General features: G+C 36.2%; 1 protein-coding gene across 3 annotated transcripts in view; it reads left to right on the plus strand.

Annotated features, from left to right (window-relative positions):
- Positions 1–25836, plus strand: part of pbx1b (pre-B-cell leukemia homeobox 1b) — an 80866-nt gene that overhangs the window by 52680 nt on the left and 2350 nt on the right. The window contains exons 3-8 of one of the 3 annotated variants that reach the window (XM_055213465.2): positions 9608–9852; positions 16113–16303; positions 18213–18348; positions 21172–21331; positions 21637–21749; positions 24177–24266. In XM_055213465.2, the coding sequence (XP_055069440.1) occupies positions 9608–9852; positions 16113–16303; positions 18213–18348; positions 21172–21331; positions 21637–21749; positions 24177–24266 (935 nt within the window). The remainder of the gene's footprint in view (positions 1–9607; positions 9853–16112; positions 16304–18212; positions 18349–21171; positions 21332–21636; positions 21750–24176; positions 24267–25836) is intronic. The other 2 variants (XM_055213466.2, XM_055213468.2) reach the window with 2 other exon arrangements.

Consider the following 25836-nt stretch of genomic DNA (forward strand, 5'->3'; position numbering starts at 1 on the left):
AAAATATACATACATAGATACAGGTCATTGAAAATACTTGAATTTAATTTACGGAATACGTTTTCTGAAAAAAAATCCATTTAATTCCCTGTGTAGCTTATAATATCATAAAAATTCTAAACTGTTCACTTTAAATGCTTATATCTTCTGTATGTGAATGTTGATTCATACCAAAATGCTTTTTTGCATAGTTGTGTTTGACACATGAAAACGTCTCGGGTTATGTATGTAACTGTTGTTCCATGAGAAGGGAACGAGACGCTGCGTCTCTCTTGCCATACTTCCTGCGTCCCTGTAATGCCGTCTTTGGCAATATTTCAGATAGCGATATAATTCTTGGCTCCCGCGTCACCCTGTCTTTGTCATTAAGTCTCACCATTGGTTGAATTTGATATACACATTCAGACGCACTTACCCCTGGAGGTGTCCCCAAAGTGTCACCGCAGTGACGCAGCGCGAGTTCCCTTGAAAGAGAACTGTAACAATGTATCTTAAAAGGTAACACAATGTAACTTTTATCTCTCTTGAAATGTGTCTCCACATTTAGTCCTTGAATTTGAGGGTATTTGACCTGGAAGGTCCTTGAATTTGAAGTTAACTAAGGTGTGGGAACCCTGGATCCTATACAAACATTGTACCATGGTACAGGTTCAGTACTTTTCTTGTAAAATTTTTTGTCAAGGGTGCATTTCAGGATATTTTTGTGCTTTTTATTATTTTGTATTGTTCAAAATCAGCTTTACAGATAATATGTTGTAAAGCAAACAGTAGCAAGATAAGGAAAAACAGTATACAGTCCTTCCAGAGTTTTTTTGTGATTGTTGTGGGCAAAAATCCTTGATCTTGCGGCACTTTTTCTTACAAAATGCGATGAAATATGCAGGATTTTTATGCAATGAAATTGCGTGAACTTGCAAAAACTGTTTGCAGCTTTTGCATTTTCATTGATGTTAACTTCACGTAATTATGTCACTTCCTAACATTCCCATGACAACAGGGGACATGGCTGCGCATGTGTGAAGTAAATGCAACATTATTCAAACTTTCTGCTAAGATATATGTGACTTTTTGCTATGAAAATGCGGGGATTATGAAATCACGCAAGCCCGCATATTTTGTGAGCGGAAATCTGCAATTTATGCAGCGAAAGTGCGGCGTATTTAAAAAAATGCGGCCCATGCATAAATATGCGGACTTTGGCTTATCATGCATTGAATCATGTGATCGCATAATCACGTTTTTCTGGAGGGACTGAGTATAGAAATAAAGATAAAAGAAGTCATTATAATATAGATTTGTTCAACTTAAAAAAAATAAGTTACCTGCTTGCTATAAAGTTTTGAGTTAATTCAACTTAAAAATATTAGTTAGTTTTTTGTAAAAATTGTCAACTAATATTTAAAAGCTGTAGTACCAACTCTTTTAAGTGTAGTATTATTGCATTGTCATAAGATGTACATTAGCAATACTAACTTTATCCTTATTGATCAGTATCAATTCCCCAAATTTGCATGATATGCATTATCCCTTACGAAAATTAACCACCTTTTTTGTGGTAAAAGTATAGTAACCTTGTATTTTTGGTGTACTGATTACTATTAGCAAAACCATGGTTTTACTACAGTAAACATGTTTTTTAGTTTTAACTGTAGTAAAACTATGGTTAATTTTTGTAAGGGATGGGCTGCTGTATGTTTTTGGTTATCTTCTTTGATAGATTCATTTTTCCTTTCCATGCATTTTTGTGACAGAAATGGTCTGATTAAACAAATTGATCACTGTTGTGTTGGTTTCTTGGTGGTTGTGCTCCACTCATGACTATATAATGAATAATGTTGGCGTTGAATTAGCATGAAGCTGGCATTTGAACTGTGGTCCGGTGATCTGGACCACCACAGCACATGCCGGTGTCGACCCACCCTGATTTATCAACTGCTGCAGCCACACTCGACTCAGCAGCGCAAAACAAACACGGCCAGAGCTGTCAGTGTAAATCTGAGCCAACGGCTTCAACACAGACCAACCAGCGAGGATTAATCTGACAAACACTGCAGCCTCTGTTTTAATGTTTACAGTGAACGATCGGCTCTCTGTAGGCTTGCTGTACCGATTTTAGATGCAAATGTATGGAAATACAGGCTTGAGTTTGTACAATAGTAAATAATAAATGCAATCATAAAAAATATAATAAAAGAATGAAGGAGTAAAAAGTAAGAAAAGAAAACAAGCAATAAAAGGAGCAATTATTTAGTTTCTAACAGCAGTATCAGGTAAACATTTTGTATAGAAGCAATCAAATATATAAGTGTCTTTTTTGCGTTATATTAAAATACAAAAGTATGAAACTTGGCCACGATACAATATGATATGGATTCTTTTAGCCAGCGATACAATGTTAGATAAACTCTTTAATACCTTTTTGTTTTGATTCGATTCAGGGGTATATTGATCATTTGATCAATTTTTAGACGAAGTCTGACAGTAGACACAAATTTATATGCAGTCTTTTCACTGCTTTGTTCATGCATAGAAATCTGATGCACAATCAGACAGTATTGTTTGTAAATAAAAATGCACACTTTGACAGAAAAGTGTAGACCAATGTTATGCAAACTTACATATTGATGTTTTACCTGATGCATCGTTACACGTGTGATGGATGCATTGATCCATATTGATGTATTGTTACACTCATACTAATCATTATGTTTTCTTTCTTTTAGTAACCATACCATTCCTCTGTATTGATGCATTTGGGTTAAAATTGCATTTGTAATTGTTGGCATAAATTATTAATAAACTACTGGAAGTGATCCTTCTGCTCCCTGCATAACGTACAACTGTACAACTTTTATATTTACTTGCTCTTGTCCAAACCAGTGTACAAAATAGAGCAGCGCTCAATGTGTGTGAAACAAAGCAGAGACATGTTACCCACACAAGACTGACAGGTAAACTGAACATCATTCGTTCAGCATCAGCATCACTTCTATCACAGCATCGCCATGACGACCAGCCATGCCATCCACCACTTTTGAGAAATCCACATAGGATTTTGTGTTCTTCCGGGTATTGACAGTCGCGTTTTATCCTGGGGTAAGAACTGCAGGGCAGATCCTGTTCATTATTTTGGGAGGAATTGATATTGCCGTTCAAACCTGTGGCATTGATATGGATGTAATCTCATGAATTGACCGCTGCTATCTTATGGCAATTTGTATGCATTTTACAAGGTGGTTAATTCGTATTAATTCATAGACCACGTTTGTACATTTTTGGTTCGATTTGCTTTTTCGGGTTAGGATGGAGTTTTGTTAGTTTTTTGTTTTCTTTGATAATTGTACACTGCAAAAATAACTTTCTTACAAACTTTTATTTTGTATGCAACTAATCGCGATTAGTCTTTTGACAGCCCTGATATTTGTAAATATAAAATTTTAGCTCACGACAATTTGTATGTATTTTATGAGTTGGCTAATTCGTGAATCGTACAAAAACATACACCGCAAAAAATGACTTTCTTACTCAGTATTTTTGACTTTTTTTCTGTACAAATAAAAACTAATCTAAAATCAAGATGAGTTTCTTTAGAAGCAAAACAGAAAATAAATAAAAAAGAAAATAAATTGAGTATTTAGACCACAAATATAAAATTTAAGTGAATTTGTGCTAAAACAAGCAAAAAAGAAAGAAAAAACATTCGGCCAATGGGGTAAGAAGAAAATTATTGAAATAAGTTACTTTTTTCTTTAACACCTAATTTAAGAAAAATTTTCTCACCCCATTGGCAGATATTTTTGTTTGTTTTAAGCACAAATTCACTTATATTTATTTTTTAATCTAAATGTTAGTTCATTTTGCTCATCAAGAAAAAGCATCTTGATTTAAGAATTTTTTTATATATTTCTACTGAAAACAAGACAAAAATACTAAGTAAGAAAGTCATTTTTTGCAGCATATTCCCGAATTAGCCAGCTCATAAAATACATACAAATTGAGCTAAAATTGTATATTTAAAAATATTAGTTGCATACAAAATAAAAGTTTGCATATTTTGCATAGTATATTTGTGTGTTTATTGTGTGTAATTATTTTGTATATATAAATACACATACACATATACAAAATGTTATATATTTATATATATTTTAATCTATATATAATATTAAATATATCAAAATAGTAATAAACATATACATAGATATGTGAAAGTTTCTTAAATACATACATGCATGTGTGTGTATTTATATATACAAAATAATTACACACAGTGCACACAAATATATTAAGCAAAAACAAACTTTTATTTTGTAAGCGATTAATCGTGATACATCTTTTGACAGCCCTAAAAAATACAGTACAAATAGTTTTGTGTCATGCATATCTGTTTCTTTTATTGAATTTTTTTTTTTTTTTAGAAATTGCTTTTGCACTTGGTACTAATAATTATCATAAAGCTATAGTAGTTTTCACAAGATATGATTTACAAAAATACTACAAACGTAAAGCAGCATTTAGTAGAGATTTAAGGAGGTGTCTTCAGAAACGCTAATGGTTTTTACTCTTTGACACGGTCCACTCACAGACTGCCATTTGTGTCTCGTGCTTGTTCAATTAAGACTGAAGGTTCAGCTCCAGCGATCTCGGCCTCCTTTTATAGAAGTTCAATTAATATTTCAGTATCTGTGGGAGTCCTGGCACAGGCCGAACCGCTCGGATGTTCAGTTAATGGAAAATGCAGAGGACCAGAATACTAACCGTCCTACAGTACACGAGAAAAAGACAAACACAGGGCTTTTGGAGAGTTGCCACCTTGAGAAGAAGCGCATAAATCGTGCATATGCCTTCCACCAATAACACGAGCGCTTCCAGAGCACTTTCTCGGAAACCAATCGCCTCCGATAAACAAGCCGACGGAGAAAAAACATCCATTGTCCGCTCTGGTTTCTTATTAAATATTGATTTGATTTGTAAAAGGCCACACGCCGAGAGACATAGCAAATGTCGTGAACTCCGGTTTGTTTTGTTTGGGTTCTCTAACAATCTTTTGAGTCGGAGAATGTTTGGTGTTTTGGGTCAGCGGCTGAAGTAAAAGCCATCCGGTATGCCTGACATCTAAACGGAGATCCGGCACAGCGACCCTGATTTATTTGCAAATATCGTTTTTGTTGTGCATGTGGGAAATAACTGGAGACTGGGCTGACAAAACAAGCCTGAGCGGAGTAAATCTTCTGGAATGTCTTAGCCGAAATGTTCGAAGGAGGTCAGTCAAAATCTAATCATGATTCACCATCACTTGATGGAGTTCTGGTCGCCAGGCAACAGCTGTCCAGCATCCTTTCAGGCTCTCAATGCCCATTCAGCTTCATAAAAAGCTGGATAAAAGCTAGTGAAACCGACAGTCCAGATGTTAACATCTTTTTCTTTGCATGCACTCCTTCCATTAGAGTTTTCAAATCAAAAGGTTTAATATTTTGATTTACTTTGTTCAACTTTTTTTAAACTGGAAACACTTCAGACCATTAAAAGTGTTCACCGTTGTGCTTTATTACAACAGTAAAGCATGCCTGCAGATGAGAAATGGACTTTTTGGTTTAAAAAGAAAACATTGTTAACAAGACTAGGGATAGCTTTCATCCCTCAGCTATCTTGCAGATACTGCAGCGTCGCCCTGCATGGAGGAAAATATTAGCAGGAATCAATTAGTCGGCCATTATGGAGTAAAGTGGCCTTCAGTGATTCGTGTAATTATGACCCACAGCCAAACGCAGGAACCTTTCTCATCATTCTGCATAATTGTATTTATTTAGAAGAATCCATTCAGCACTTTTAATTATGTGCTCAGGTTTACCAGATAGATGAATAAATCATCATTTGTCAAGTGAATTTTCTTTGCATGCGCTCTTTATCCCTGCGCTTTTCACTTTCCAAAGAAACATTCGAAACCAGCACGTGCAAAACTATAAACAGCTTCACGATGCCGGGTCTGTTATACGCTTGTAAATCTCACTTTTGATTGAAGTATTGCTCAATATGACCTCATCAAAATGCTATGCCTCTCAGTAAACGCTTGTACTTACAGATTATTTGTTCCCGTGACGTTTTTCTCTTTCGGGCGTGCGTATCGTATCGAGTTTGACTGCTTGGTTTTAGGCCCTTTACTGGCCGAACAGCTTTTCTTTTTAACAGACTGATGGTGTAGTCGCTCGTAGCCAAGTTAAATAAACACCCGCGTATGCGAGGCCGGGGTTTGGCAGAGGGGGAGCGAATCGCTCCGTGAACGAGGGAATTTTTATGTTCCATTATGCTTGACAGTCTAGACGTTTTATAACATTGGATGGAATTCTGTTGGCCTTGACTTTCCGCTGATGTCTCCCTTGTGCTCGCAGTCGACGTTCCGACTTCATCTAAAACATGTGCTAGTTGCATTTACGCTATAGATGCATTTGACTGTTAATAGAGTGAAATGCAAATACAAAACACTTTGTACACTTTGTATCATTGCTGTTGATCCAGATCTCAACATCAGCGTCATTTCATATTAGTTTAAGATAATAGGTCATTTTGTACATAATGATGCAGATTTTTTGTATTCACATTGTTTAACACGATGTCTTTATAAAGTACAGGTTTTGGCCTGTGTTCAAATTATGTCCGAGATTATGGGGGTCCTCTAGCGAAGCCCCATTCCCCTCCGCCTCCGCCTGTCCTTAAAGGGGGGCGCCGTGATTTCACAAAGTAAGATGTGATGTGCTGGATCAACATTTGTTGGTCCTGGATCAACTTTTTAATCAAAGAAACCCTTTAAATTACCCTTAACTCAAACCCTAACCATTTTACTCCTCAAATCAGTGTGAAATAATAGTTTGAGAAGAATTTTTAAGCCCCTAATTCTAAAGATTACTAAAGATCATAAATAAAGATGATTACTGTCAACGAGGTGAAAATAATCCACAAGTAGAGACATTGACTCGTATGTCAATTCCTCCAGAAAACAGCATGAAGCGCACTTGAGAGTTTACATTTATTTCAGACAGAAATCTTTTGGATAAGTTTATTGCGAAAATGGCACAAATAATTGAGGTAGATTCGTGTAGTATTTTAAATTCATGTAGTATTTTAATTTGAATAAAAACCAGGGAACCCTTTAGGTCTGTCAAACGATTAATCACGATTAATTGCATACAAAATAAAAGTTTGTATTTGCATAATATATGTGTGTGTGCTGTGTTTTTTATGTATCATATATATATATATATATATATATATATATATAATAATACATAATACATAATAATATAATTATACATAATAATTACACACAGCACACGCTCATATATTATGCAAAAAAATCACTTTTATCTTGTATCGCGATTAATCTTTGCCCAGCACTAATTTATATATATATATATATATATATATATATATATATATAAATATATATATATAAATTAAAAAATTATATATAAATAATTTTTTTCTTCAATACATACCTGTATGTGTGTGTATTTATATAGACATAATAATTACCCACAGTACACACACATACTGTGTATTTTGTATATGATTAATCGCGATTAATCGTTTGACAGCCCTTGCCCCCTAAATTGTATTTTTGTGCTTTATAGGGGTCCCTAAATGCTTGGGAGGTCCAGGACCATCCCAGCCATCCCTTAATTTGGTGTAACACAGTTTTCATATCAAAATGTATTTATAAAAACAACAGTAGTTGACCACTGTGCTGTACAAACCTTGCTAAAAAGACATAAAATAAAACCGTTTTTTGACCGCAAATACACTAAGGAGGAAAAATAAAACCACTGACTGATGATAAAAGATCCTTATACTCTAAGGACGACCATAAGCCTTGGAAAAAATGTAAGTTTTAACTTACTTTTAGTTTAGTGTTATGAGCTGTTAACATCCAGCAGTAATGGACTGAACTTACTGTGGCTCTAACAGAGAAACAACTGCTCAGTTTTTGCTTGCATTCGTGCCACTAAAATGATTTGCTTTTTATTGCTAAAGCATCATGTGCTGAAGTGTTATTGTAGCTCAATTGGTTTACACAAACTGATAAAACGTATAGAGTAAATGTACTGTAAGTTACTTTATATAAGCGTCTGCCATCTGCCAAACGCATAAATGTAAATGTAAGCATCATTGTTGTGCAATCTTAAAGACCTGAGACATATCTGGACATCAAAATATCATAGAGCATCTTGCACATCAGATGCTCGCTCTTGCACGATAATCTTAATAATATCTTGTAGTTTGTGATGCGCCATGATTTTCAGATGATTTAAAAATCCTGTAGTGTAAGGCTTTTGATAATTAATCAAACATCTATAGCAACCACCCAGAACACCCTAGCAACCATAAAGCTATGCCTTGACAACCATCAGCATCTCACAGACAAAGCTGTGTCTTTTGAGCGTCACATTTTCTTTAATATCTAAAATATTTATTTGGGGTTTTTTTGTCTGCACACATTGTCAATAACTTTTTAACAGGGTTCATGTCAAACATCATAATGATTCCTTGCATCATAATGATTCCTACTAAACACTAAACACATTATTTCTGACATTTTCATTTAAATGGGCCGCTCATGCCTTTAAAATTTTCATCTAAACACCTAAAAACATGATCCATGTGCTTCCCCTGTGAGTTTCACGATAAATATGTTTGATAATGAAACCGGATGTTTTCTTTTACCCGTGAAGCGCAGTAACGCAGATTTGCACAGTCCTGCTGAGCCTGAGGTGTTAACCCTTGACCTTTCCTGCTCACCAACAGTCTTTGCATTTGCATTTTGTCTTAAAGAGGAGGTCAGAGTCACCCCCCTAAGCGTTTTCCCGCTGGCCGTACAGCAGGCTCCGTTCTCACCGCCGTCACGTCCGAAACCGGTCTGGGGTTAATGCACCAGCGCAGGGTCTTTGTCTATGGATTAATGATGAGTTTTCCTTCATTCCCAAACAATGTGTCCTATAATCATCCTGTTTGACCATGTGTCATAATCTATATCTGATTGTTTGAATAGGTCTGAAGTTATAATATGACAGAGGAGAATGTCACTGAAATATTAAAGCGAATAGAAAATCAAACCGGGCGGCAGCAGGGTCATGTGACATTCAGAAGAGAATTGAGAATAAATTCATTCATTCCTAAACTTGAATTAGAAGAAAAGATGCAAAATTAGTCGAGTTAGATTTTAGGGAATGAACTCATAATAAATCTATAAGCATGTTATCATAAATGTATGATTTTATGTGAATGTGTGTGTTAAAGTATTAAAGATCACAGTTGTCCTGAGTCCATCTGATGTTAAATATAAACTGTAAGGCCCTCTAGTGTCCATCCAGCAGATCACAGGGGAGACACTTTATTAAACAGGACGTTCATGATATGAATTCGATCAAGTTGTATCATCATCAAACTTGGCAATGTAAACTGCAGCCTTGGCCTTTTTGTTGTTTTAGCCGAAAACAATTTATCAGAAAATTCATGGATCAATGTAGCTGCACTATTCAAAGTCTCAGGTGTCCTGCTGTCACGCAATGCATTCTGGGATATCGAACTGACCTCCTTCCTGTTTTTGTTGCAGTGTTGAGTATCCGTGGCGCCCAGGAGGAGGAGCCTCCCGATGCCCAGCTGATGCGATTGGACAACATGCTGCTGGCAGAGGGCGTGTCCGGGCCGGAGAAAGGAGGCGGGTCTGCGGCGGCGGCAGCGGCGGCTGCTGCGTCGGGTGGAGTCGGAGCCGATAATTCAGTAGAGCACACGGATTACAGAGCAAAGCTCACTCAGATCCGTCAGATCTACCACACAGAGCTGGAGAAATATGAACAGGTCAGCACATTTACACATCACGAACACGAGCGAAAGCCTTTTTTAAGTGTTTTATGTTGGTGAATACAAAAATGTATAATTACACAACACGAAGTATAAAAACTAGTGCTGGGCAAAGATTAATCGCATACCAAATAAAAGTGTATTTTTGCATAAATTATGTGTCTGTGCTGTGTGTAATAATCCTGTATATTTAAACACGGTCACTTACATATGAAGAGTTGCTTTGCAAAACGAAGATAAATCCGTTTTTTTAATTGTTCAGAAATCTAGTTTTTTGGTTGTTCATTCCAATTAATATCAATTCAACTGCAGTTGGTTTGTTTTGATTTAAACCTTCATAACTTAAAAATACAGCTAAGTAGCACCATAAAACAAAATAATAACATGATAACATAATAATAAACATGTTTTGACAAAAATGGAAAAAAATGGATTTATCTTGTTTTGCAACAAAACTGTTCATATATAGATTTCAGAACATTTGTATTTATATATTCATATATATATATATATGTAAATGTAAATGTTTCTTAAATAAATACATGAATGTGTATATTTATATATACATAATAACACACAGCACACACTCATATCTTATGAAAAAAATCACTTTTACGATTAATCGTAATTAATCTTTGCCCAGCACTAATAAAAACTGTTATTTTGGATGGATTCATCTCTACTATAAACTGATTCTTGCACAGTAACAACCAGATGATTTCAGAAACTAATACCATAATGCAGTGCTTCTCAATTATTTTCTGTCACACCCCCCCCCCCAGGAAGAAGTAAACATTTCGCACCCCCCAACTCTCTGCCGCGCCTGTAAATAGTATCATTTGTCTATAAAATGACACATCTGCAAAACATTGTATCTTTATTAACATTAAAGAAAACACAAAAATAGAAATATCGATCAACTTACAACAAAGAATAACTTTATTAACATTGTTTTTTAATCTGTAACAAAAAAGACTTAAAATGCATCAATTTGCCTGAAAAAAAATCCTTATTTAAAGTATAATATTTTTTTATCATTTGATACTGAAAAATTAAATTAAATATAATCAATAAATAATAATAAAAACTCAAGCGGCTTATCAGCGTGATTGGGGTGTAATGTCTTTAAGTGACAGTGCAAAAAAAATCACTTCCTGAAAAAGTTTTTCCCCGGGGTCTCGCGCGCCCCCCCCTGGTGTCGCTTCGAGCCCCCCCTGGGGGTCCCGCCCCACTATTTGAGAAGCAATAATGTAAGATATGTGTAAATGTGTTTCTGTCCCAAAACAGAAACATACTGTACACTATAATAAAAATACCTGTTTTACGGTAAAAAAACTGGCAGCCGTTAAAAAAATACAGGAAACACGTAAACAAATCTACAGTTTTAAACTGTAAAAACAATGACAACATTTTACCGCAACATTTTTTATATTTTATGTATATTTCACAGCTAAGTTTTGTATGTTTTACATTTTAACCTATATATATATATATATATATATATATATATATATATATATATATATATATAATATATATAATATGTTAAAATGTATATATGAAGAGTTTCGTCGATTTTTGTCAAAACATGTTTATTATTATGTTATGTTATTATTTTGTTTTATGGTGCTACTTAGCTGTATTTTTTAAGTTATGAAGGTTTAAATCAAAACAAACCAACTGCAGTTGAATTGAAATTAATTGGAATGCACAACCAAAAAAGGAGATTTCTGAACAATTAAGTAAACGGATTTATCTCGTTTTGCAACGAAACTCTTCATATATAATATGGTTGCTATTATAAATTTAATTTGTGCCTTATGAAATACAGTACAGTACAACATAACACAGGTTATGAAATGGACAGCCACATGATCAATCAAAGTGGTCATACCAGATCATTGCTAATAGTTGTGTAACGATGCACACCAGTGATGCGCGGATTGATCCGAAATGAGGTTACGAATCATCCTAAAATATTTTTAATAATATTCGGGTTGCGTCGGTCGGGTCGTTTGAAATAAAGATGCCAATTAACTATTTTATAAAATTAGTACTTTTAAAAAATGTGGGCAAGGGAGCGGGTCGGGTACAATATTTTTTTTTTTTTTTTTTTTTTTGCAGTCCGAGTTGCGGGCAGGTTAGTTGAAAACGTTGGTCGGGTGCGGGTTGCTTATACATTGACCAGCACATCACTGATGCACACACGTACAAAGGGTAACACATGTGACATGAGAATGATGTTATAAACAAAATAATGGTGTAAAATGTAGCATAAAACACCCTAATGTACGTATTTGGTAACAAATAATGAGGAGAAACATAATTATTTAAATGAACTTTTATCAAATGTGAAGAATCATGCAGGAAATGATGGGTAAGTCCATTTACGTTTTTTACCATAATTGTTTCGGTGACTTGTAATTGTAACTTAAAAAAACATAATTTTAACAATATTTTACTGTAAAAGTGTGTATATTCGTTTGTTAAACGAAACACAGATTCTCATTGTAAAACACATGGTAATTCTTAACGTTTACTATCCAAAAACATACATTTTACAATGTCTTGTTATATCTATTACAGTTTGTATCTGTTTACGTGAAGGTTTTATAATGAACAGCTTTTTACGGTAGCACATTTATTTTGCTATTAAAATTACGAACATTTTTACTATGTATTTAAGATATCACAGCATGGGCTAATAAAATAAATGTTATTAGGCTGATTGTGTACCGTTATAGTTCTTCTTCCCTGTGTTCGACAGCTGGATATATAAATGCCAGCCATATAAAACGGCGCTTGAAAACAGCGGTAAACCGAATGAACGAGGAAGCACTTCAAAATCTTCAAACATAGTGTATTTGTCAAGTGAAAGGTGAAGCCTGTTTTTTGGCCTGTAAAGGAGTAATATTTCATCAGAGACTGCATCAGGCTATAAAATACTCATTAGAAAGTTTATCAGTTTACTACATCAATATCATCCTTCATTTATAAGCTACGTTTATGAAAAATGAAATCAGTAGGTCTTGTACTCGCTCTCAGTGTGGCCGGACATTAGATCCATCAATGATGATATACGATTTTGACATGGCAGGGGTGATGCACTGAAATGCATTCTGGGACAGAGGCAGGTGTCCTCTGTTTGTTTGTTCACATAAGGAGGACATTCATAGCTGTCATAGAGGACCACAAACACTCCTGCCGCCCCAAAATCACCCACGGACCACCCTGTACAAGAGCAGAAACGTCCTTCATCATCCTTGCATTGGTGTTTTTGCCGTTTTGAATCGTGTGTTTTGTGTCTCTCTCCTCGTGTGCCCATCTGTGTGTGTGTGTGTATCTGTGAGTTATGAGAGCTCTCACGCCAGACAGGCCATTTCAAAATGAACTCACGAGTATTAAAAGTCTAACAACTCAATCAGACCTCAGTTTTATGCATGATAAATGGATACTAGAACAGAGCTGCTATAGAAGAGCGGACAGTATATGGGTGGCGCTGGTTTGAAAGATGGATGAGCTTAAACATTATTTTTATGTGCGTCAGTATATTAAACTGTATAGGGATGGGAATCAGAACCATTCAGATTCTAGTAAGGCGATTTTTTTCTCTGTATAAAGCCAGTTCATGCAGCATGATTTTTGGCTGTCCCATGAAAAATTTGTGACTGTCTCCTAAGATTGTAGATTTTAAACGGTGGCCCTTCGTCATACAATGAGAAAGATTCAAAGACTGCTGTTGTAACACTCTTGCCATCAAAGATAGAATGTGATTTTTTTTTCCTTTTAGTGTCAACATGCTCCTACAACGTGCCTGTCAACATTGGGATTTGAAAATAAGGAAAATTTCCTAAACCACATTTTTTGTAACTTTGCACGTGGTTCAGTATCGTCCATCCTCGCGATGCTGTTCTTCTTCTTCAACTGCTTTTTCTTCTTGTTTTTTATTGCCGGGTGTCATGAGTTATCACATCATTTAACTCTTTTCCCGCCATTGACGAGTTATCCCATCATTTAACTCTTTTCCCGCCATTGACGAGTTATCCAATCATTTAACTCTTTCCCCGCCATTGACGAGTTGTCCCATCATTTAACTCTTTCCCCGCCATTGATGAGTTATCCCATCATTTAACTCTTTCCCCTCCATTGACGAGTTATCCCTTCATTTAACTCTTTCCCCGCCATTGACGAGTTATCCCGTCATTTAACTCTTTCCCCGCCATTGACGAGTTATCCCATCATTTAACTATTTTTCTGCCATTGACGAGTTATCCCATCATTTAACTCTTTTCCAACCATTGACGAGTTATCCCATCATTTAAATCTTTTCCCGCCATTGACGAGTTATCCAATCATTTAACTCTTTCCCCGCCATTGATGAGTTATCCTGTCATTTAACTCTTTCCCCGCCATTGACGAGTTATCCCATCATTTAACTCTTTCCCCGCCATTGACGAGTTATCCCATCATTTAACTCTTTTTCCGTCATTGACGAGTTATCCCGTCATTTAACTCTTTTTCCGCAATTGATGAGTTATCCCATCATTTAACTCTTTTTCCGCCATTGACGAGTTATCCCGTCATTTAACTCTTTTTCCGCCATTGACGAGTTATCCCATCATTTAACTCTTTTTCCGCCATTGACGAGTTATCCCATCATTTAACTCTTTCCCCGCCATTGACGAGTTATCCCATCATTTTACTCTTTTCAAGCCATTGACGAGTTACCCCGTCATTTAACTCTTTCCCCGCCATTGACGAGTTATCCCATCATTTAACTCTTTTTCCGCCATTGACGAGTTATCCCATCATTTAACTCTTTCCCCGCCATTGTTTAACCTCTTATGGAACGGCTGAAATTCCACAAGGGGGCATATTTGTTCCTCAGACGTTGCACAATAAACGTGACATCCGAAAATATTCATTATAAATTGTGAAGTGAGATTCGAACGAATGTCCGTTAGTGAAGTAATTGTATACACTATTTATATCGTAATTCGGTCAGAAACCTCAAGATTGTGAGATGAACAAATCGTTTTGGATTAAAAGGCTTGGATATTCCATTTCCTTGGACTTTTGGGGATTTATGAACAATTTGTTTTGGACAATTTCACCGAAGCGGATAAAGGGAAGATTTTGAAGGCAAGTAAATATCCTAAATCGGCACCGCCCGGTTCAGGTAACTAACAACTAGATTACAGTTTTATGACTGCTATAAATCATATGATGCTTTGTGTGTGCGCTTAATGGAATCCCGAAAGTCTAAGCTTTCAAACGTGCCGCATGACCGTATATTTTGAAGATTTAATGCTTCAAAGTTACAATGACGTTTATGCAACAACCTCACGTGCAAGGGAGGGGGTGTGCCGTGTACGGCACAGTGTTCCTTATCAGGTTAATTATCTTGTCAACTAAGAAAAAACATTTGCATAAAAAAGTGTTTCTGAAGAATTTTTAAACAATTTATAAAAAAACTGAAGCCAAAACGTTATTTACACATTTTAAACTCCATGTATATTTTAGTCTTCATTCTGAATCTGATCTCTAACAAAATTCCTTCACAAACATGTAATTGTTTCAGTTTTTTGCTAAAACATTTGTATTTTTAAAGAAAAATGCCCATATTTAAGAGTTTATAAGCAGAGAAAAAAATAAAGGTAGGATGAAACGTTTTTTGCCCGTTTTGTTTGTTTGTTGTTTGTTTGAAAGCAGGGTATGAGTTAAGAGAAAAGGTTCCCCTGCAAATGACGAGTTTTTACGGCAATCTATATTGGCTCTTACCCAACTTGTAAAACACTGAAGCATTCACTGATCCAAAAACAGTAAAAACTCTGTATGTTTTGATCATCGCTCTGAATCTCTAAAAAGTCCTTTCATTTGATATATTGTATGTTTGTATATTTAAAGAAGAAAATTTTCTGGAAGGCGTTAAACGTTTGAGAAAATCAAAAAATGCTGGTGCTGACTGGCAATTAAAAAAAGCACTGGTGGGGAAAGAGTTAAATATGTTTTACTTCACAATCTATGTAAAGACCCTGCTGAACTTAACATTGCAATAGTCATGATAAATATTCAGTATTTCAGTACTACCAAATATACTGATGACGTTTACTACGGACCGTAGACTTCAACATTGTACAGTCCACATACAGGTCCTACCCAAATGTATTAGATGTCGCATGGTGTCATAATCTTATAAGATGTCAGAAACCACACAGTCTTCAGCAGTTTTAACTGGTTTGTTTTTGTCTTTACAGGCGTGTAACGAGTTCACGACTCATGTGATGAACCTGTTGAGGGAGCAGTCTCGCACGCGGCCCATCTCGCCCAAAGAGATCGAGCGTATGGTCGGCATCATCCACCGCAAGTTCAGCTCCATCCAGATGCAACTGAAACAGAGCACCTGCGAGGCCGTCATGATCCTGAGATCGCGCTTCCTCGATGCCAGGTCAGTGCTCGGCAGATAAGCACATTTGTTTCAGAGCGAATTCGAGCATAATCAGACCCCACGTTCCCGTTGCTGTTTTTTGAGCAAATCCGTGTAAACAAATGCCCCAAACCTGAGCTTCAAGAGCCCTGTCCAAACCCACACACACGCTATGGCGTGTTGAGTCCATCCCTGCTTCAATGTAATCGCTTGTTCGCTTTGAAACATGCTTGGGATTTGCATACATTTCGTGGCGGATAAATGACACGGGGAGCTTGGAGTCGAAAGCAGAGCATTTAAATGAGGTTCATGTTTTCTTCAGAGCATGCTCAGTTCCACCGGTTAATCCCATCTCTGCCTGAGAGCGTGCTGTGCTCATTTGCATATTGTGAAGAGGGGTTTCGGGGAAGAAATCGGCTCAGTTTGTACCGGCCCTTCATTTGTAAAACCCCTAAGCTCACAGGATTTTAACCCTTCAGAGGAGTGATTCAGAGAGGAGGTTACATTTATTGACACCGTCATATTTGTGTGGGGTCTGCTTTATGTTCTGCTTTCAAGACAATAAAAAACTGGCGTACAGAATTTGCTATGCACATTTGAATGCCATTACATAACCCTAATCCTAATTAAAAAATGTTAAAAGCTCTCTCATTTGCAAGTCGCTTTGGATAAATTCATCCTCTAAAGGAATAAATGTAAAGTATACGGTTTGCATATGTTAGAACAGCTAGCCACAAAAGGATATCACTATAACGCATACCCTATATGGGTGCCATGATACAGATCCCCTTAAAGGTATATTTCACTGAAAAATGAAAATTATTTTATCATTTCCTCATCTTCATGTTGTTTCAAATATTTATAGATTTCTTTGTTCTGCTGTACACCAAGGAAGATATTTTTTAAAAAATTATTTAAACAGATCTGGGGCACCATTGACTTCCATAGTATTATATTTTCCTATTCCTATTTTCCTATTATATAAAGCATGTGGTATCAACTATGGTGTGAATACATTAGCAATCTAAGTAAGTTGGAGGCGAAGGTGTAGTGGGATTTAAGAGTTTGAATCCCGACTCGAGGTCCTTCATCACCCTGTACTTTCCTGTCTTCTTCTTACACTGTCTATCAAGTAAAGGCAAAAATAGCCCAAAATATTACTTTAAAAAACAGTCAAAGATTACATGAGGTGCTGTATTTTACATTTATTTTTATAAATATTTTTCCTTCATTTAATAAAAATATGGCAATTGATTTGACCCTACGTTTACACCAGCCATGAGGCATCAAAATCGTGTCTACCACGTCTAGTTTGCCGCTTGAACATTTTGAGTTTACTTGCTTCATTTGCGCCTGAAAGCCCCGTTTGAAATTCTAGTCATTGAGACATTCACACGGAAATTCACGTCATGGGAGGGGCTTCTGCGACTCCGCTCGCTTTCTGTAATCACATCACTACTAGAGCAAGCTCCTGATTGGTTAACAAGGCGCGTTTTTACGCCAAAGTTAAAATTTTTCAACTCGCACGTTTGCTGCGGCATGAGGCGGAACTAGACGCGCGAATGAGGCGGAATCAGTTCTATCGCGCCGCACTAAACGCTTCATGCGCGCCGCGAGACCTCCAGACGCGCATCAACGCATCTTCACATTTACTTAACATTGAAATCACTCACGCTTGACGCCTCTACCGCGGCTGGTCTGAACGCAGCATTACACTGTCTATCAAGTAAAGGCAAAAATAGCCCAAACGTTATTTTAAAAAAACGGCCAAAGATTAAATTATTATAAATCTTGACAAGTTTTTCTTTCATTTTATAAAAATACGGGATGTGCCTAAATTTAGTTTAGAGCCCTGATGAAGGTTTTTTTAACAATGAAAATTCTAATTTGTGTAATGAAATCATTATATTGTTGGTTTCTCTCTGCTCAGGAGAAAAAGACGAAATTTCAACAAACAAGCCACAGAAATCCTGAACGAATATTTCTACTCGCATCTGAGTAACCCGTATCCCAGCGAGGAGGCCAAAGAGGAGCTGGCGAAGAAATGCTCCATCACAGTGTCACAGGTGAGATGCACCGAACAAACCATCATCACTATAATACAACATTACAAATAACTACTACAGTAGTACTGTACCAAATCAAATTAAAGGTGCAGTGTGTAATTTTTGAAGGATCTCTTGACAGAATAATATACAAAACTATATTATCAGGGGTGTATAAAGACCTTTCATAATGAACCGTTATGTTTTTATTACCTTAGAAGAGACATTTTTATCTACATACAGAGAGGGTCCCCTTACGTGGAAGTCGCCATTTTGTGACACCATGTTTCTACAGAAGCCCTTAACGACGACACTTTTTTACTAAGTTTTCTCCGACAATTACATGTTTTTCCGCTGGCAGCTACCGTAGCTTTTCTATGAATTTCAAAAGCAAGGGGTGAGCAGTGAACTGAGCCGTAGGTTGCAATTCACAACCTCACCACTAGATGCTGCTAAAATTTACATACTGCACCTTTAAACTATTGTACTTAAATAGAGATGCACAGATACTACATTTTTCTGCAAATATCCGATTATTAGGAGTGATGTCTGCCGATACTGATAGTTTGGTGGTTTTGCCGAGTTATCTAGTCAATTAAGTGAAAACATTTCTCTGCCAATGACACTTTCCTGATGAGTTTTTGCAGTAATCTGTCGTTCCGCTGTTATCCACTAGATGGCGCTCTTACCCGATTTATAAAAAACTGAAGCAAAAACTAATTTAATTATTTTTAAACTCTGTTTATGTTTTGATCTTCATTCTGAATCTGATCTCTAACAAAAGTCTTTCACAAAAATGCAATTATTTCAGCTTTTTGCTCAAAACTTTGTATTTTTGAAGAAACCTACCCATATTTGAGAGTCTATAAAAAAGAAAAAATGGAGATAGGATGAAAAAAATCCAGGTTTGTTTGTTTGTCTGTTCTTTCATTTTATACATTTGTATTTTTACGTATATTTATAAAAGAACATTTTCCTAGAAGGCATTTTGTGAAACTTTTGTAAAAATAAACAAACCTTTTCTCAAACTAACATTCTTAGCTCTAAATTCTGAATATTAAAATAGTTTTTCTTAAGTTTTATGAAATCCACGTGGTTTGGCCCGATGTTTTTTTTTTTGTTTACAAACTATTAAGTTAAATTTAGTTTAATACTATCTGAACATCAAGCTAGTGATGATTCTCTACGTGAAAATGTGCTTTTACCGGCTGATACCGATTATTGTCTGATATATCGGTGCAAATAATGTGTTATTATTTACAGCCCATGTCTGCTGCTTTCTTGTGAAATATACTCGCAAGTTAAACCTCGACAACAAAACTGATGAAAACCAGATGCCGCTAATCGCCTCTTTGCATTTTTCATCTGCATGTGTAAATGCATAATGCATGCTAAATCATTTAATAAATTTAGCTGAAACGACCGTACAATACGTTTGGAGTCACGTTGGCAGGGTGAGTGATGATGCGAGCGGTGTTTGTAATATAGAAACACTTTTAGTCTCTCACGGGAACAGGAAGCTTAGCGTCAGGATTGATTTGCTTTTCATCGTAATGGTGTTTATCATTAGCTGGTGTATTAGCAGTAATGGATGTCGGGTGTGTTGAGTGAATGCTGTCGTGTTTAGTGTGATCACATACGGTGAGATAGACAAACGTGCCTCTGTGAGGGTGTGTCTGGCACCACATGGTTTGTCGGTTGTGTTTCTTCCATCCGTGTATTAATGTGCCAGTGTTCATGAAGCTTAATTGCTAAAGCATTGCATTAGCAGCACTAAAGGTCATGGGTTCGAATTACAGAAAACAAACAAATGGATTTATAAAATGTATACATTGAATGCATTGTAAATTAAGTACCCTGAAAAAAATGATTCATTAAATTTACTAAATTTTTGTATTTATTTAAGCTACTTTTTAAATAAAACAAAAAAAATAGAAAAACAAAAAAATTGTGTTTAAATGTAGCTTAAATAAATTTATTGTGACCACTTACCTTAAAAAATTGAGTAAATTTAATGAATCATTTTTTTCATTGTATTTAAAGTGCAACTATTTAATATGAACTGCTTATTGTTGCATTCTACACTGTATGTACTGTATCCTTTATTTATTTATATTATTTTTATTAGTATTAAAATTTTATTTGAAACTTGCATATTATTGTTGCATTACACCATGAAGAAAAAATGCGATATGCTATAGAAATGCTAAATAACGCCCAACAAATTTTTTTCAAATATCTATTTAAATTCTATTAAAATGAATACTTTTTAATTATTTAATTATTTAAATAATATATTTCATATTTTCGGGAACAGAAAGCATTGCAACATATTCTGAAAGTGAACAGCTGTTGCGTAAAACAAATCAGCCATTTAAACAATGTAAACAAAGAAAAATAAATTTTAAAAAATCGCTGATATCATGCACAGTTGCACAAACATGCATATCCAATTTTTGGACCAAACATTACTTTTTGAAGTATTCAAGTTAAATTGCTTATTTTTTGCAAACTATTGCGATATGTATGTTTGCCTTAGGAGTGGGCGATAAATCCCCTGCAATTCTTATGCACATTACGGCAGTAAAGCCGACATTTACTACACAAAGCCATATTTACAGAGAAGCTCAGCAAAATCGCGTTCATAATCGTGGACAAATCGTCTCCGATAATGTATGCGATTTTGTCGGCTTTACTGATGAGATGCGCATGAAAATCCTATGAGAACCCTAATTTGCCTTTTTTGATATATTGCACAGCCCTAATCCTATGCACATCCCATGAATGTCTTGTATGTCATCCTTGTTTGTTTTTGCTTTAAAAACACATGGCTTTTGTGGACAGGTGTCCAACTGGTTCGGAAACAAACGAATCCGATATAAGAAGAACATCGGAAAGTTCCAGGAAGAAGCCAACATGTATGCCGCCAAAACGGCGGTCAACGCCGCGAGCGTGTCTGCGCATGGCAGTCAGGCCAATTCACCGTCTACTCCAAACTCAGCAGGTATGAAAGTAAACCAGAGCGTTCCCGAACATCGATATCTCTGTACCGATCGCATATCTTTATTTAGTAATGTCTTAAGTTTACACACTCGTTGCGTCAGTATTAAATCTCCACTGAATTTCTACTGCTTAGCTTGTCTTCTTTATGGTCTGCTGGTACTTTATGCTCTGTAAAGCAAATCTAACTATAAATCTGCATTTCTGCGCTCTTGAATTTTTCATTCTCTGTGATGTCTGTGTGGCCTTTTCATTTTTTCCTGCTCCTCGCTCTTCATCTCCTCCTCTACCCTTTTCCTCTTCTTTCAGGTTCTGCTGGCTCTTTTAACATGTCAAACTCTGGCGATTTATTTATGAGTGTTCAGTCTTTGAACGGGGATTCGTACCAAGGCTCTCAGGTGGGAGCCAATGTGCAGTCACAGGTATAAATACAGAAACTTCAAAGCATAAAAAATAACCTCAGGTGTTTATAGAAACTGCAGCGGATTCCACCGGGGTTATAGTACAGACCTGAAGGCCACCTGCTAGTGTATATTTGATTTTTTTATTTGTAAATAGCATTTCTGGCCACTTTCTATTCAGGTTGAAACCTAAATGCTTTATGTCTGCTGTCTACATAGTCAGATTTCTAACTGAAGTTGAACACTGCATAGTCAGCATGCCACACAAACAGCACTTGCATTTGATTTAGTTAGATTTTGACACTAGCTAGTGACCTACTACTCCAGTAAGCATAAAGGTGCTCTATTTACCATCTAAGGGTACGTTTACACGACAATGATGTAGTAAAATACGGACGTTTTTTCTTTGATTTTTTTTTTATTTACATGTGTGCACAACAACACCACAAAAAAGATTTTCCGCACGGTTTACACGGTTTCGCGAAACTTGAATAGTATTGTGCGTGGCAAGACAGTAAATGGCGATGTTATTTTGGTAAGAAACACTACACGCCTGCTCACAGATCAATCAAGTAGTTACGCCAACTTAGCGACTTTGTCACTATATTTAGGAAGTATTCAGACCCCTTTAGCAACATGATAATATGCTAATTTATGATGTCATCTAAAAGCATCGAGAAGTTTTGATTAAACTGACGTTGAGGTAGATTTATTACTACAAGTGACCCTGGAGTATAAAACTTGTAGCACAAACAAAGTCCTGTGGGCCGTCATTGGGTCTCATTCATTAAGCATGCGTATGCACAAATTTGCATACAGATGTTTTCACGAACAAATTATGATTCAACAAAAACTTTCGTATCAAAATGTCTTCTAAATTTACGCAAAAATTCAAGAAACCTAAAACCACTCATACACAATAATCACATACACTATAATCAAATACTAGGATATAATTAAAATGTTTATAAAAATGTTGCTATATAAAATTTACATGATTATATTTTATATTATAATATTTTCTGTTTTATATATTATTATTACCGAGCCCCTAAGGTGACATTGGAGTAAAAAAATCTAAAGTTTAGTTTTATGTGCTCACATGAAACTTTCATGTGCAGAATTTTTTTTTAAAGTGCCTGTGAAACCTGCAGAATTTTTCTTGTGCGCATGTGAAACTTTCGCTTTCATGTACGCGCGATAGTTTCACGTGTGCATGCGAAACTAAACGTAATAGTTTCACGTGCGCACACGATAGTTTCACGTGCGTACACAAAACTAAACTTTATAAAATTTTTGCTCCATGTCCCCTTAGGGGCTCTGTATATTATACATGATCTATATTATTATTATTATTATATACATTACATTATACATTATTATAGCCTACTTATTTTTTTCTACACAAAGAAGATGCACGTAATGAAAAATCTTCACGCATTCCTTCCTCACTTTTTAAATCTCTTAATGTCTAATGTAAACATCATGTAAATGTAATGAGAAGTCCGAACGTCAATCACTTGATCTCCTGTCTGTTTTATTTTAGATACAGATGCTCTGTCATATTAATTAATGTCATATTTGTTACTTATTAACGTTACTCCGGTCGGTGGACATCGCTGGCCTTCTCCAGCGACAGCAAAACCTCCCAAATAAAAATGCAAAACTTAACTTTAATGGTAATAAATATGATCATGGATTTTTTTCAAGTTCTTTTGCTTTAGTGTCAAACTGCTATAAAATTTTCTGTGGATCTGCGCTGCAGAAAACCTTTATATGGAGCTGGTATGGGCGTGTTTTATGCAAATTACCAACCTTGTGTACGCAGCCGCTTATGTAGATTACTCCAAATTCACTAACGTAAGAACGAGTATAAGAACTAATTCATGTGCGGAAAGTTAGGCGGAAAAATACGAAAAACCTACGCAATTATTAGTAAATGAGACCCAATGCTTTTTTGGTTGTACTCGCGCATGCCTATAAACTGAATGCGCATGACATCACCGTTATCACAAAGGCATTGTGATCAAAAACGTTTGAAACCCGAAAGTTGAGTTTACAGAATCCTAAAATGGTGTTGTTGTGTAAATAAAAAGCCAAACCTAATAAAAACTTCACCAGTTTCGGTTGAAAACGTTTTCATGTAAACGGCCTCTTAGATACGAGTTGTTTTCTTCAGATGTTCAATACATTAAAATGTTGTCTGTGTAGGCAGTTTACTAGGTTTTTAGTCATCTTTTGTATCAGTTTATTTTTGTTTGTTTGCCATCATTGCTTGTTTATCTGATTCAGATCGTCTTTGACTTTGTGTTGTCTTGTTTCATCATGTTTACTTTTTTGTCTCTTGCTGTTTGTTTTCTTTGACCTTGCTTTCTTGTTTGTGGAGTTGTCTGACCTTGCTTTGTTTGCACGTGACGATTCGAGCGACCTTGTTGTTTTGTGTTTCAGGTGGATACACTTCGCCACGTTATCAGCCAGACAGGAGGATACAGTGACGGCCTCGCAGCAAACCAGATGTACAGTCCGCAGGGCATCAATGTAAGGCGAGAAAAAAACACTTCTTCTTGTTTTGCCCTCTACCAATTATTTCTAAGCCATAGGGCTCAGAATGCCACTTAGTGCGACTTGTCTGGAAACCACGCTCACTTACTTGATTGCCCGCGTGTTGCGAACGCCACGGGCGTCGCGCTGCCCGGCGAGACGCGGACACGAGTCTGGCTCTCTTGCGCCCGGCGTCTGTCTGAGCTCATCACGTCCAATCAGATCGACCCGGCACCTGCAGCCACACACCCCGCCGATGGGAAACAGGTGACGCTTGGTACCCCAAAGTCACCTGACCCTGATTATCAGCCAAAGGGCAGCCAGACAAAAAAAACACTTTGTGGAAAATCTCGCAGCCATATTCTAAAAATAAATGCGGGAGGACCTCGTATGTGTTTAGCTGCTTTTTTACTTTGGAAAGGGGATGGGAGGGGTGCTGCTGGCAACTTGGCACAACGAGAAAATTCACAGCGACAAGCCGTGTGGTAAAGGGGAAAATCAATACGACAGACACACAGAGAGCGGGCGCGGACTCGGGACAGCAATCCAAGCACATTGCTCAGATCACGTTCCTGCCGAATTAATGGCCTTGACAGCGCGCTAGGATGAGCAGGGGGGGTCAGCGACAGCGTCTCTCGATCCTGCTTCCGTTCTGCCGTATGCTAATGAGATCAAGCGCACGGATGTATTAAAATCCCACCCAATCCTCCCGTTAAAGTGTTCGTTTGCAGGTTTGGGCAGGGGATTGTGGGATTGAGAGTATTAGCATATCCTGAAGGACAGCTTTCGCTTTACACATTAATAACATTTCAACTTTGTTTACATAAAGCCATGTTGATTTAATAAAAAAAAATCAAATTAAAACATAAGTAAGGTTTGCAAAAATGCAAAAATGACCCATGTTTAATAAATCATTACATTTGGTAATAATCACAATAACAAGGTCAAACATTAGGTTTTGCAGGTTTTCCATAAAATGGGCCGTGAATATAGTTTTGGAACGAATTAACATAATTTAACATTTTATATATGGTGTGTAAATAAGCGATTTTAAATATTTAAATTATTATGCTTTATCAAGTCAATCCAAATATAGTTTTAGACAAAATTAATCCAAAAACTTTTTAGTTTTATTCTATATAATTAACCCTTATGCATTGTTTAAATTTACTACCCTTTCGTGGTCACACGCACACACAATAATATGCTTTTATTAAAGAGTTATTCACCATATAACTCAAGGTACAAGCCAGAAATTAAGCTTTTTTGTTTTTCCACAGGCCCACTAAAGGGTTAATGGTGCCACATGCTGATCAACAGTAAAAATGACAAATTTGACCTCTTTGTAAAAGGAAAAACCACCAACAATCAAAAATGCATGATAATAAGATGTCATGGCTTTGCAATCAAAAAAATTTGGTTATAATGGAAGTCAATGGGACAAAAATAGCCACGAACAGTAAATGAGGGAGAAAAAAATAAAAACTGATGCTGCACAAAAACTAAAAATGCATCAAAGCCAACGTTTTTACTAATCTTTCACTTCCCCAAGAATGTGAAAAAGGTT

This window comes from Misgurnus anguillicaudatus, chromosome 8 (assembly GCF_027580225.2).
Source record: "Misgurnus anguillicaudatus chromosome 8, ASM2758022v2, whole genome shotgun sequence".
In the NCBI taxonomy this organism is placed as follows: domain Eukaryota; kingdom Metazoa; phylum Chordata; class Actinopteri; order Cypriniformes; family Cobitidae; genus Misgurnus; species Misgurnus anguillicaudatus.